This window comes from Falco naumanni, chromosome 13 (genome assembly GCF_017639655.2).
Source record: "Falco naumanni isolate bFalNau1 chromosome 13, bFalNau1.pat, whole genome shotgun sequence".
In the NCBI taxonomy this organism is placed as follows: domain Eukaryota; kingdom Metazoa; phylum Chordata; class Aves; order Falconiformes; family Falconidae; genus Falco; species Falco naumanni.
Genome location: NC_054066.1, coordinates 3,258,483 through 3,272,595, shown reverse-complemented (window position 1 = coordinate 3,272,595; position 14,113 = coordinate 3,258,483). Strand labels below are relative to the sequence as shown.

Here is a 14,113-nt window from a genome sequence, read left to right as displayed (position 1 = left end):
CGGCGGAGGGTCCCGCCGAGCCGCACGCAGCCCCCGGCCCCTCGGGTGAGGCAGCCGCAGCTGACCGGGGCCGCCAGCAGCGAGGGGCGCGCGTGCGGCGGGGCCGCGGTCACACGTCGCGTACGGAACCGGGGCTCGGGCGGCCCGGCCCGGCGCGCGGGGGAGCTGAGGGACACGATAAGGCTGGGGCGCCCCGCCCCCCACGCCGAAGCACCGTTTCCCGCCGCAGAGGGAGCGCGCGGGGCAGGCACGCGGCACCCGGCCGGCGCGGTCGCATGCGCGGGAGAGCCCCCTCCCCCCCCTCCGGCCGCTGTGGCGGGGCGGGCGGCGCGCACGCGCGCGGGCGGCGGGCTGGCGGGAGGTAGCGGCGTTTCGGCGTCGGCCGATTCGCTGGGTGCGAGGCCGCCCCCGCCCCCCCCCCGCCCGGCGGCGCTGCGCTCCGCGATGAGGCCGTGCCCGCCGGCGGCGGTAGCAGCGGCGCGCGCGCGAGCGTGAGGGCGCCGCCGCCGGAGCTGGTGCTGCTGCGTCCGCCAAGATGGCGTGCGTGCTGGAGGCGCCGCTCCGCATGAGCGTCCTCTCGGTGAGTGCCGCGGCCCCTGCGCCGCCGCCGCCCCTTAGCGCGGCCGCCGGGGGGGGCGCCCGCCTGCCGCTGGGCTCGGCCTGACCTTGGCCGTGGCGGGGGCCGGGCCGCGGGCTGTGCGGGGCCGGGCGGGGGGGGCTCCCGGCACCTGCCGGGCCCCTTTTGTATGTTGGCGGGGGGGGCCGGGGCCGGGAGCGGGCCTGGCGGGCCGCGGCGGTGACATGGGCGTCTGGTAGGGGCGCTCGCTGCCTTTTGCCCCCCCCCCCCCTCGCCCCCCTCCCCGCCGCAACAACTTCTTCCCAGCGGGAGTTTCTCTTCAGAACAGCGTTCCCCCCTCCTCTGAGGAGCCCGTCCCCGTTTTTATGGGAGGCGCGGGCTCTTCTGGATGTATTTTTACCTCATGACACGGCCCGGGCCGTGGCGCTGCCCCGCCGCGAGCGCTCCTGGCCCCGCCGGCCCTCGCGCTCCGCGGCAGGCGGGCTCGGGGCTGCCGCGCGCCGGGTCCGCAGCAGCCGAGCGGGTCCGCCCGCGGCGGGGGCGGGGGCCGGGGCCGCTCGGTAGCCAAACGCCGGTTTTCTCGTCGTAGCGCTGGGCGATCTCACGACACGGCCTTATTGGCTTGTGCTGCAGGGAGGCGGCCGATGTGTTTGTTGCATCTGTGGGCAGGGCTGGTGCGGCGGAAGGGGGTCTGACAACTGCTACTAATTCCCTTTCCTGGGGGAAAGCTGGGAGTAAGTGGAGCAGCCGGAGCTGGTTGCCCAGTCCTGCTGCTCATCAGTCGTGCGCTGGGAGTAACAATGCGAAAGCTAGAGCGTGGATACTGCTTAAGAGAGCCGAGGGCCGGGGCTTTTTCCTTTTTTCCCTTTTGGTTCCTTACTAGGTAGGAGAGCTGTGAAACTGATGATGTCGATAAATTCTTTATTTTTGGGGACTACCTGAAAAACTTGTTTGCCTGGGTATGAATGCCCTTCTTCTGCATACTGCAAACCTAGCAGCTGATAGGGTGAAAGTCAGAATGTTTTAGAAACAGAAAGCATCGCGATCTCTGAAGTCCAGAAGACTTACGCATGTAAATAGGCCAGGTAGATTAAAGTCTTCTGCTGTTCTCAAAAATACTGTCTTTCATTACATGGTGGAAGTTTATCTGTAGAATTTATTTGGCGTAATTCAATAGTATTCTTGGAGACAAAGGAGTCTTGCTGCCTCTAGATCGTTTGTCTCTCAGAGTTATGTGCTACCACGAGCAAGAATCTGCTGGCACTTCTGACACCTGGGTGGGGAAATGGGAGCATATTCAGCCCAAGAGTAGGTATTTACAAAAGCAAGGAAGAGTTTTCAGTTCCCTTATAGCTTCTTTCAGGGAAAACTCATAAGGAAAAAATGGGAAAAGCCTAATAAAAAGTTGAGCTGGCAAAAAGAAGTGAAATAATGGGAATGCACCCTGGCACACGTTTGTGAGAACCTGGAGGGAAAATTCCCTTCCTCTTTCCCACCCTTGTTTTTTGGAACGCTTGCCATCTTCAACTTTGAATCTTCTCAAAGGGAATAACAAATCATTAGGGTATAAACGTTTAGCTTACAAGCATGGTCCTGTTGCAGAGAAAAGAGTTCACTTTGTTTTATAAAGTAGCTATGGGAATGTTATGGAGAATATTGTATTGCTGTCCCTGTTGAAGTTTTGTGGGATGTATACAGAAGGACAATCTCTGAAATGTGTAGGTATGTTATGGTAAAGCTACAGAAAAATGTCTTGATACAAGCTTCCTTATTTTTGGGAGCTTGTTTTTGGGTATGCTTCTTCAGTAACACTAACTGCTGTTATAAACTACTTCTTTCGGGAATTTGTGCTTTTTCTATATAGTAATTAAACATAATAAACCTGGAATTTAAGGCAGTGCCAACAACTGAAGTAGACCCCTTTTGTGTGCCCTGTTCATAAACATCACTCTGTTAACTCACTTTGACTCATAACATTTTATCTACATTAAATACATCATCTTTTTTAAATCACACTTGAACAGGGTTAATAGTTTGCGTGGATGTTGTCCAGCAGTAACATACTGCACATCTAAATATGATTCTGTGGTTTTGCTGCTATATTGTCCAATAGGTTTTGTAGACTTGCTGCTGCGTTAGCCATTCCTCTTTGTCTGCCATTATAGGAATTGATATAAACTATTACAATTTTTTTTTTTCTTCTCTCTGCAGGAGGTAACAGCTAGTAGCCGCCACTATGTCGATAGATTATTTGACCTTGATCCTCAGAAAGTCCTGCAAGGTGTCATGTAAGTCATCTGAAACACACTTGAGCTGTTGGTTTTACATAGGCTAGGTTTACTTCAGTTCCACTGGAGTTGTATGTCAAGAGCAAGAAGCTCTTCCTATCTTTTTTTAAGAAGTCTTGTTGGAAAATTTTTGTGCAAACATGATAGTATTGTTTTAGCAGACTGTCGCTCTGTGGTGCATAGGGTTCATAATGCAGCCTCCCAGTTGCCAGGAATGAGGTTAAATGTTCTGTGAACATGCAAAACTCTTCTTTTTTTTTTGGTTTTTTTTTTTTTTTTTTTTTTCATTTCTTCCTTTTGGCCGCTTTTTCTCCTCTTCCAGGTCTGTTGAGACTTTTTTTTTTTTTTTATTCCACTGCCAAGTCAGTGTACTTGCCTCCTTCCCCTGTTGCTGTGCCTGGGTGTTGGCTTTTTTTTTTTTTAATGTGTGGCTTCTTTCTCTCTGATGGGAACTGCAAGCTCAAAGAAAATGCCAGTGATGGGGGTAATGACTGAAAGAGTGAGTAGAAGACTTGCCCTGCTGAATAGGTAGTAAAACTGGTGCAAAGATCTGATTGCTTTCTTGCTGTCCTTGGGCTATAAGCTTTCCATTATATCCAGACAGCAACGTAGCAAACAAGGCCTGGCCCAGGACTGACTTTTGGTGGTGAAACCAGACCTTTTCAGGCTTACCAGTAACTTGCTGGCTGTGGCTGTCTAGCAGAACACTGGAAGACATTGAAGGACAAAGTGGATCAAAAAGCCAAGAAAGTTGGTTGTGTTGCTTAGGACAGTCTGAGGTGTTTTCCAGTAACAGATGAAAAAAATAATTCCGGAAGGTGTCCCAGGGGCAATGTATCAGAATTGGTGTCCCTTTGAAATACATGAAGAACACAGCACACATAAAACTGTCCTGGAAACATTATTGGTTTTAACCCCTTAACCTGTATAAAAATTTCTGTATAAAAATTTGAATAAGAACTTCACCACTCTAACTACATCCAGGTTCTTCACTCTTCCCTATAGGAGAGTCTGATTTTGCTTCCACCCCTTGGCTGCCTTAGTCCTCTGCTCGTGAGGGCTGGTGTGATGGTCCCAGATGTGTCTCGTCCCACATTCAAGTGGGTTGACTGAGCCCCTCTTTTCTCCTTAGCAGATGCCCTGAGTGGTGCTCTCTCCCTGCTCTTTTTTCGAAGGGCTAGAACCCACAGCCCTGGGTAATCCCTACCTTTTGAGGTGTTATTTGTATCTTTTGAAGTGTAACTGATTTCCCAGAAACAGAAGTTTTAGGCAGTATCTTTGTTTCTGCTAAGATCTGAAATTCTTTTTCTTGTCCATGGATGTCAGTGGATTCTATGCTGAGATGCTTTTCTTGCATTTAAAGGCTTGAAAATACCAATTTATTTCATGATAGCTTTCAAAGGGCAGATTTGGGTAGTAAACAATGTTTGTGATGCTCTGGTTAAAATCCTAATTCTGAGGGTGTATCTTTGCTGGTGTTGAGCAAGTCCTATGTGGTAGATCTGTTATTTTCCGAATATTGGTGGATGGGTGTGAAACAGTCCAATTTAGAAAAGTATGTGTATAAAAGTGGAAATTATGTAGTGTATATATAAAAAATTTCTGTCAGTCCAAGATTCTCTTTGGGCAGAAGAAGAATAGTGCTTTGCCTTTCTTTCTTTGACTTCACAGTGTCTGAAGAGATATTGAAGTTGGAATGGACTGATATTTGGGGTGGAGTAGAAGAGGATTAAAGTTCTATCAGAAGTTCCTGTCAGAAGCTTTACCAGATACCCTGCATACTCTGCTGAAAATCTTAGGTTCCTAAGTTGTGCTCTTTTTTTCTTGCGTCCTGGCTGAAAATACTGATGACCTAGATTTTTATTTTGATTGGTGGAACTGTATGAATATAAAGGATCAGAAAATAGGCTGTCTTAAGAGGCTTTGTTTCTGCAGATTGTCTTCAGTTACAATAGTCCTGTTCTTCATATGCTGTTAAAGACGCTTGAATGAATAACTTGGGTTTGGGGCTTTTTTTAATTGCGTCTTCGTAATTTTAATGAAAACCAACTTCTAAATGAGGTTTGATAAAGGTAAACCATAGCTAAAGGCTTCTTGAACTTGAAAATCATACCAATCCATGTGTCATCTTTTAACTTGAGAAAGCTTTGAATTATATATTCTGAAAGTTTTTAAATTATCAAATCTTGTCCTTTCTTTCCCGTGAATTGTCAGAGAGGTAGTGTTCAGAAGCTTCTTTGGTCCAGACAGTGGAGTCTTAACCTGGCTAGGAGCTTTTTCCTCTTCCTCCTCTTGGGGAAGACTGAGAAACCGTTTCCCTTTTGTCCTGTGCTGCTGTATGTGGTTCTATTCATCTTATTTCAAAATGTCAAGTTTCTTGCAGAACTTTTGTTCACATCATTTCCGTCATGTTCATCTGGGTGGTGATAGTTGGTACGAAGGGGAGAATTGTGTGTACCTGCCAGTGAATCATGGATTTCAGTTTAGGATTTGAAATGTTGAGATTTTTACAGGGGCAACTACAGCCTTTTATTATACCTGATACCAAACTACTTAAAGCGTGTAAGGCCTGTATCTTCATACCCACATTGGTAAGGCAGTGTGTATTTATCTTTCTATTTGCTGTCTTTATATGAAGCTTGCTCGTATGTATAAAATGCTCATAAAGCTCATTTTATACAGAAGCTTGCTTCTGTAAACATAAACTGTATATTGTGGCCATGCTTATGCTTTAGGGGTCTTCATAGGTTTGCTTTGTGTCTACTTAGGCGCTGTTCTAAACCTTTCATCTTCTACATACTGTTCTACAGTTCAAATTTTCTCAAATAAGCTTTGACTGCATTCTGCAACATCAGCATTAATGTCAGGTGTGCAGCTATCGAATATGTTTAGTGTTGACAGTGCGTAGTCTACCTCAGACAGATATTGTAGGGGATTAAATACTGTGTTCTCTCAGAAGTTCTCTTAAATGTTTTACCATTATTGTCAGAGGAGCAGAACACAGGTACCTCAGTAAATTTCTGCATTGTTAGAAGAGCTTCATTTGTCCAAAGATGGGTGCTGCAACATCATCCTTTGCAGAGTGGCAGTATTTTTATCTTTCTTTTTAAACCGTTCTGGGTGGTGATCCTCAGACTATAATTTGCTGTTCACTTGCTTTTAAGATCAGGACCACATTGTTCAGATGCAAGACTGATACCTATTTTTGTCCTCTAATTTATTTGCTGGTCAGGGGCTTCTTTGAGAGACATTTTGTCATACTTACATTTAGCCTGATGTCTTCAAAGAGACAATCTATCATTTTATGGAGAGCGGTGTAATTCCATCTCAAGGGCTGGTTTTGAAAGGAGCATTCTTTCTGACAAATCTGGCTTACTCAAGGTCCCAACTGTTTCTCATCAGGCTGTTGTTCCTCAGCAGTCAGAGGGTGTCATCTTTTAAGGCTTGTAAATAATCATCTTTATGGTGCACTGAGAATTCCTATGCTACTGCTGTTTCTGTCCTTTATGGCCAGCTGGAGTTACTAGAGGAGCATTTTCCAAACTTGTGTGAGCATTTTATTTCTCAGGAAAATGAAAGAAACATCCTAAAGAAATAGCAATTGGTACTGAACACTGAGTTTCAAAGTGTATGTCTACAGTATGCTTTTTTCTCAGGGAGCATGTCTACTGCTGTGGTGGGAGTATGGGTACAGATCTATGCAGCATATTTAATTTGAGTTATATGTGCTTTCTACACAGTATGGTATTGGGTGTTTGAGAACTGATGTTGTTAAGGAAAGTATAATAGTTGGCATACGGGTAAGAACTTGTGGACCACTTTGAATCTCACAGTTATGTTTTTGGGGTCCCTGCAGGCTTAGACTGACAGTGCTGCAGTGGTTAGTGGTTATGCTCAGTGTTTTGAAGACTCTGAAACTGACGCTTTAGTAGAACCAAGATGTAATTGGGCTTACCTTTGTGGTAGGTTATTGGATGCAAAGTTAGGTATGTGTTTAAACCTCCTTTGAGGGACAATGGACTTGTACTTGCATTTGACTGAAGGTGTTTTGTACTGCTTGCTGGTTTCTGTCTTCCTAAAACAGAAGATACCAGAAGGTAATCACAAAACAGTGAAAAAAACACTTAAATTTCTAGTAGAAACATTGCTTTCATGGAACCTATCTTGTATCTGTTTGTGGACGGTTGCTTTGAAATGAATTGGGAATGCTTCAGTGTGTGTCTTTTACATCCAGCTTTTTTCATTTGTGTGTTCTTGCATTTGGAAAAAAAAAAAAAAGTTCCAGGCACATGTTTAGATACTGTATAATAGTGTCTTGTATTTCTCAGCTATAGCAACTGGAATGAGAACATCAGAGCAGTGTTCCACACATGCCTGCAGGGAAGGCTGTATGAAATGCAAGAGGCAGCTTCTGTGGAGTGGGAAGAAAAGAAATTCCCATCTCAATTGTAATGGAGACACAGATACCCATTCATACCGTTATGAAGAAGCTACTTCTGCCTCTTGTTCTTCATGTCTTGTTAAACAAACCTTTTTTTAAGACTAAATAATGAACAGCACTTGTTTTCACATTATGCCTCCCAAATGTATGCAGTCACATTTTCGGTCTCTCAGTGGGCACTTCTGAACCTAAACCTTCTGTAGGAGCCGTATTTTGTTTGCATATTGCCTTGCTCCAGTTTTCATCAGAAGGGCCCTGTGGAAACGGCAGTCCTTGGAGGATTGTTTCTGTTGTCCTTTACCTCTGTACGTTTTTGATCAATTTGTTACCTCCTAGACAGTACTCTGTAGTAAATGCGTATTCTTTCAGGTGCAGTAGGGAACTTTGAGGTCTTAACTGGCTAAGAACAAGTGATGTAATTTTTTGAAGCCTTGGTTTTATGCAGGGTCATTCACATGCAGAGGGATGAGGCTTCGGAGTCTCTTCTGTTGATACTTTGTGAACTGCAGGATACACTGTTTGTGGCTTGGAAGAAGAAAAACTGTTTTTTAGGTTGTGGAATCTGACAGAAATTGGAGCAGCTTTAGGTGATGCTGAGAGGGTGCTGGAAGCACTACTCCATTTGTTGATTTCTGCCTTTTAAGGAAGTAAGCTGAGGAGTCTAATAGCTGGACAAGCTTTTCAGAGTGATAGAAGATGAAATTGAAAGGCCTCAAACATCATTTGAGAACTAAGTAGTGCTTTGTGAAGAATGGCTTTCAGTATACTAGGTTTTGTAGAATCAGATGGAAGAATAGCATAGAAACAGAGGGAAGAGAGGAAGATGCGATAGGAAGAAAGTGTGTTCCTGTCACAGAACAAGATACTCTCTCTCTCGTGCTTTCTTTATAATGCAGCAAAAGGTACAAATGCGCAAGGCTTTTTCACAAGTAAATTGTTATGTATTGGAACTCCTGGTCTAATATTTAGAGGTGGGTTAAACTTTAGGAAATTAGGTATTCCTATCACATTTGGCCAGCAGTCTTCAGTCTAATAGTGTTGTTTAATATTTCAAGCCTTGCAGTTGCCATTCTGAGCCTGAGAGGGCTGCCGATTAATGAATCTGTTTCACTGCTGCCTTTCAGAAGGACATGAAGCCTCTTTTCTCCAAAATCCCTCTCTTGATGCCAGCCTCAGAGTAGCGATACTGTTTCTGTGATGATTTCAGGCTCTAAGTAGGATAAGGGAGGAGAAGGAACTTCTGTCCCACCAGCTGAGGGAACTGGAGAAGACAGAGTAGGTGTTGGTCACAGAAGTCTTGAGGTCTGAGTTAGAAGTGGCAGACTTCAAGCTGAGCACAGCTGAATACTCTGAAGTCTTTCAGAATTTAACTGGCTTTATTAATCTGTTATACAAAAGCAGAGTGTTTGCCTGTAAGGGAGGGCAAAATACAGGAGGTGGCTGAGGGAGAAATAGTTGTTACGCCCTTTGGGGGTGTGTAGGGGGTGCTAGTAAGAATGAGCTAGATAGAGGTTGAGGTTGAAGGAATGTGTGCCACAAAATCAGCAATGCTGCTGAGGTTGTGATTCTTAATATTTGGAGTTTGAATTTTTTGTTTCTAAGCTGCCAGTCCAAATTGGTTGGAATTAGCACTAAAAAAAATTTGAATTTACTTACATTCTAAAACAAGCTAATTTTCAGTTTGTGATATAGAAGTACATTCTTTTAGGCTAGCTCCCTGTAAAGGGTTGACATTTCTAGTAATTATTCAAAGGACAGAACTCTGTTTACCTATTCATTTGTCTACCAGATGATTAAAATGATTTCATTATGTATACTGTATTGCTGGTGCTGAACTGATAATTTAAATGTGTTGAGTTTTTTCTTAATTTTTTCTTTGGGAATTGTAAAGTAGCAGAAAGGCTAGCTGGTAAAATTACTTGCTAAAACATACTTCAAACGTGCGTTGTCTGAAATGTCCAGTAACTCCTCCTTAACATAGAATGAGAGTTTATTTGGATATAGATAAATTATGGACTTTCTGTCCTAGTGAGCACTTATAACGTCCATTTGAAAAAGGAAATTTAGGCATGACTAAAGCATACAGAGGCCAGTACATCATCCTAGCTGATAGCTACTTGGGGCTAAAAACCTGAGGCTATACTTTCAGGTTGGAAAGACTTTAGATTATATAATAATGTAATGGGTAGTAGCTGTGTCAAATTAACAGGTTTTGGTGGTGTGTTAGCAATTGCTGGCCTAAGCTGACACAGTGTCATATAATATTATGAGCTCACATCTGAGAACAGCTAAGCAGGTGCTAGAAAGCCATTTTAGGGTATTTTCCTGTACTGAATGAAACTAAAGAGTTTTCTATGTGAATGACTTGCAGACAGCATTCTTTCAGTAATGACTGGTGGGCTTAAAATGGGAGAATGGACAAAAAGAACTTTAAATCAAGAGACAGTGAAAGAGAAGTAGTGCTAGCAAAATGTAGTGTTACAGGATGCCTCTTCGCTTAATGAAATTTCATTTAATTTTTGCTTCAGTTGTGGGACACACTGTGAAATGCTGCAGGCAGTGCTTCATCCTGGGAGAGGAAATATGCCTGGTGAGAGATAGAGAAATTAAAACAAACAAACAAAACCCCAAACCCCCCAGTTACTTTTATTTGATGGTTTGGGTCATTCATCTGAAGCAACAGTGATGAAGACTTCTTTTCATGTGGTTTGTCTGTTCCAGGATAGTTGCGAAAAAAGTGCTTTGCTGATCTGGTGTCACAGAGCAGGAGATCTCTCAGTTTCCGAGAGTTCTGCTGAATTGCAGCTGTTTTCCCCGCACCTCTCTTCAGATAATTCTTTGCTATTATGACCTAGTTTATTTAAATAGCAGAGATTGATGCTGAAGTTGAAATGCTGATAATACAGAGCTCTAGCTATGGTTTGTATGGCTTTGTTTTTTTTAGTTTAAAAAGTTTACGTAATAAAAGCTAGCTTAAACCCCCATCCTCCACTGACTTAAAGTGTTTTAAATTTGAGCTATGTCATTCTTAATGTTAAGTAAGCAATTTTTCTATTGATTAGTGATCTCGTGCAACTTGTAGCACAATTTCCAGACTCAGTGCAAAGGGTAAGGCAATAAAACATGCTTGAGAAAGAGGTGGGAAAAGCAGCATCTCCTGTTTTGTCAGTCAACCTAGAGATTTGAAAAGACCTTGAGTTAAAACTGCAGCTGAAGATTTGGGGTCAGCTTAATATATGGAGCTTGATAATAGAAGGCTAGCATGTGGATTGACTGACACAAACTCTAATATGGAAGTCCAAGATTTGATATGAGAGGTTTCTTTAGTCTTGTCACACACAGACATAGCAAGGTAAGTACTGGAAACTGGGATAGATTGAGAGTAGGAGTAAGGTATAAATATTTCTAACTATGGGTGTGGATCATTGAAACAGCTTACCTTTCTATGTGGTAGACTTTTGCAAGAAAACTTACGACAAGGTAAGTTGCCTTTCCGAAGATGATACTTCAGATAGGAGTTAAAGTGGTTTCTGTGGCATTGTGATATGGAGAAGCTGGATGTAAAGATTACTTTTAGCATTACCTATGTTATATTCTACTGTTCTGTGTTGCTGTAATTGTAGCCATGTGCTATTTTTCTACAGCACTTTGATTTTATGCAGCGCCTGAGAGTACAGAATGAAGATTGGGAGCAACCATGGATTTAGGGTTTCCTTGTTTAAATGTTGAGTTTGTTTAGTTTGCACTGTATGTTAATTGTGTAACAGCTTCTAACTGTTAAAACTCAAACAAGTTGAGTAACAGTGTCTCATTGTGCTACTTTGTTCTTTCCTGTAAAATCACCTTTTTCTTTGCATCAACTGTTACTTTTTGAATGGGATTAGAAGTCTTGAAACTTTTTCCCAACCTGATGATTAACCTTGAAAATAAGCTGATTTATGATTTCTGTGGTTTGCTTGAGTTGGCAGGAGTTTTTAACATTTTACTCAGTTGGTTTGGACTAGTAATCATGTTAGTACAAACATATTCCCTGCTAAAGGGGTAGAAACCAACTCACTTGTTGGGTAATTAACAGATACTCAAGCTGTAGTAGTGTCCATCCTGGAAATTAATTCTGTCAAAATAATGATGGACATATTTTAACATGCAAAATTTGTCATTAATTCCTGTTGTTGATTTTTTCGCATCTGTCCATAAAAATGGGAGAGTGAAAGCAAGAGGGAAGGAAGAGGCAAAAGCTACAGAAAGCATAGTTGTCAGAACTTTAGCTCCACAGTTAGCCTCTGACCCAAGTCCAGCCAGTCCAGGTACTGATTTTTTTTTGTATGATACTGAAACTTAGAACCTCTCCTGAGTTGGGGCAGTTTTTATTTGAGCTATGTCCTTGTCTTGACTACCAGTAGCTCAGCTTTTAAGAAGATACTTACATTTTGAATTTTTGAAAACCTTTTCAGAATGATGCTTTGCGTCATTCTATTGTTTGTAATTTTGATCAGCCTCTGGTAGATAAATCTTCTGGTCTGACAATGCATTGTTTCAGATGCTTCCTCTGTGTGTGTAATTGTCTCGGTATCTCTTGTAACTATTTCATACTAAAAGTAAAAGCTTTGGCTTGAAGCGTCTAGGACTACTTTCTATGATTGTTCATCTTGTGTTTGATATAATTCTCTCTCTAGGAAACTCTTAAATATGGCTACCTACTCTATTTTCAAAAGAAATACGGTGAGAAAATATCATGCAGGCTGTTTATTTCCTCCTCTTATGTGTAGTTCCTATTGTTGCTTCCTTATTAAGTCACTGTAGCTTTTCTCAAGGTCTTCTGTGTTGCTTTGCTAGAAGGTGACATAGGAAAGCTCCAGGGCTTCCTATAAGAATTCTAAAATTTGTTACGTTTTACTGTATTTAAAAATGTAGGCAAAACCAAATTAGTGCTGAGGAGTCTATGTATCCACGTTGTTTTCTCACAATGTCTTTTGCAGAAGAGGGTATTGGGGATTTGCTGGGAATGCTTTACTGGTCTGGTTTTTCTCAGCTGGGAAGCTTGCTCACACCGGTTCAGAGAGCTGCACACTAACTACTGGACACTTCTGGTGCTTTTGTCGGGGGAGTCACAAACTTAGAATGAACTTCATGAAGATATTGGATTCAATAATTTTTCTTTAGGACGAAGTTCAGCACCTTAATTTGCTTCTACAGTACTAATTTGCATTGACAGACTAGAAAGCTAGTTTTGTCAGGACTCAGACATTTCATAATTACATTTTTATTGGCTAGGAATCATTAAAACTTAAAGGCTATATTTTACTTGCAAATTGTTATGTTTTATATTGCTTCTTGCTTATCTGAAGTAGACTATCTGGTGTTTTTAAACAATTGCACATCAAGCATCAGAATAAAAACATTAACTTCATAGACAACTGGCAGATAATTTCCTCTTGTAACTCTTGTTGAGCTGCATTTGGACGGAAATTAGATTATTTTTGTGTGAATTTTATGTACAAACATTCATACTGTGCTAATACACTTACAAAACTAGCATGCATTGCATTTTATTTATAGCTAATTAATTGAACTGATTGCTTCTGGGTTGCTATGTTCCAAGAGATTGTTAGAGCTGATAAACTTCTGATAATTTCCCCCCCCTCCCCCCCTTTTCTAGAGCTTGTACGAAGAAAATAAATCTTTCTGCTTTTCCAGTCACTAGTTAGTTTCATAACTTAAAACTGAGTGGTCACAGGGTTGAACCGATGAAACTATTTCTTATTTCTTTAAGAAACAATAAGAGATGGAAAGTGCTGGTTTAGCGCTTCAGGAAGCAGTATTTCCAAGCACTTAGCTAGGATCTCTTTGCTGTATTTTATTGTTGGCAGCCTATATTATGCTGCTTGAAAGGTTTTTTTTAACCACATAAATTACTTTATTGCATTACAGTAAATGTAGGTATAATAAATATCAGCTATCAGATTTTAGGTATATACATTAAAATCAGTGTAATTCAGGTTATTCTGTTAAATTACTTTTGAACTTAGTTTGAATCTAGACTGCAAGATTTAATATGCAGAATATTTTAAACCAGAAAAGCACTACCCAACAAAACACAAAAAACAACAAACCTCAAACACATCTTCAGACCTCTGTCATGTGAACCATCTTCATGGTTTGTCTTTTGGCTCTACAGAAAGCTACCTCTGGGAAGCTGAGAAAATTGGTGGTGCTGGAATGTACTCAGTACAAGTGCAAGATAGGTGTTTTTCTTCTGAAGCTGCTCATGCTGGGCTGTTGCCTGGTAGTGGGGTCAATAACCTTCCTGAGAGCTTGGAGCTGATGACTGGAAATCCTGGGCATCTCCCTCTTCTGGATCATGGCCTTCTCCCAGATTAGGCCTAGAATGACAATATGCTATATGTTCTTTTGAATTTCTCATCTCTTTGTAATAGCTGTTTCCTTCTTCCTTATTTGAAGGACTCCCTTTTGCAATAGGAAATGGGAGTGGTGTGCGTGACATTCAGAAATAGTGGTATCCACTTTTGGACTACAGATTTCTGAGGTTTCTTTGTTACCTCTTGTAGAAGATAGTGATCTTTACTGCTCTTTCTCCTTGGATGAATCTCATGTCCTCTTGGATCTGAAGTCAGTCAAGCTCAAACTTACTGGAGATGGTGTTTTCAAATAAGGGAGTTGCCCTCAGTTTTTCCAGGGCTCATGATTCACTGTGGATCTGGTAGACTAGGACAGCACATGGTGGTGTTTTGTTACGGAGATTAGCTTCCTGATCAGGGAAATCTCAATAAAATTATTTTTTATAGT

The 14,113-nt window shown here is 42.3% G+C and overlaps 1 protein-coding gene and 1 long non-coding RNA gene across 9 annotated transcripts in view; one reads left to right on the top strand and one right to left on the bottom strand.

Annotated features, from left to right (window-relative positions):
• The first annotated feature begins 346 nt into the window (after window positions 1–346).
• Window positions 347–14,113, top strand: part of ARMC8 (armadillo repeat containing 8) — an 87,036-nt gene continuing 73,269 nt past the window's right edge. For 2 of the 7 annotated variants that reach the window (XM_040613845.1, XM_040613844.1), the window contains exons 1-2: window positions 352–580; window positions 2,789–2,865. In XM_040613845.1, the coding sequence (XP_040469779.1) occupies window positions 536–580; window positions 2,789–2,865 (122 nt within the window). In that variant the 5' untranslated portion in view covers window positions 352–535. Of the gene's footprint in view, window positions 581–2,788; window positions 2,866–14,113 lie in introns of all 7 variants that reach the window. The other 5 variants (XM_040613843.1, XM_040613841.1, XR_005830771.1 and 2 more) reach the window with 4 other exon arrangements.
• On the bottom strand, window positions 951–13,712 carry LOC121097095. Of its 2 annotated transcripts, none has more exons than XR_005830774.1 (3): window positions 13,420–13,712; window positions 6,821–6,940; window positions 951–1,850 (listed from the first exon to the last, which is right to left on the bottom strand). It is a non-coding gene; the product is annotated as an uncharacterized LOC121097095 (long non-coding RNA). The 2 variants fall into 2 exon arrangements; XR_005830773.1 differs by lacking the exon at window positions 951–1,850 and adding an exon at window positions 4,540–5,323.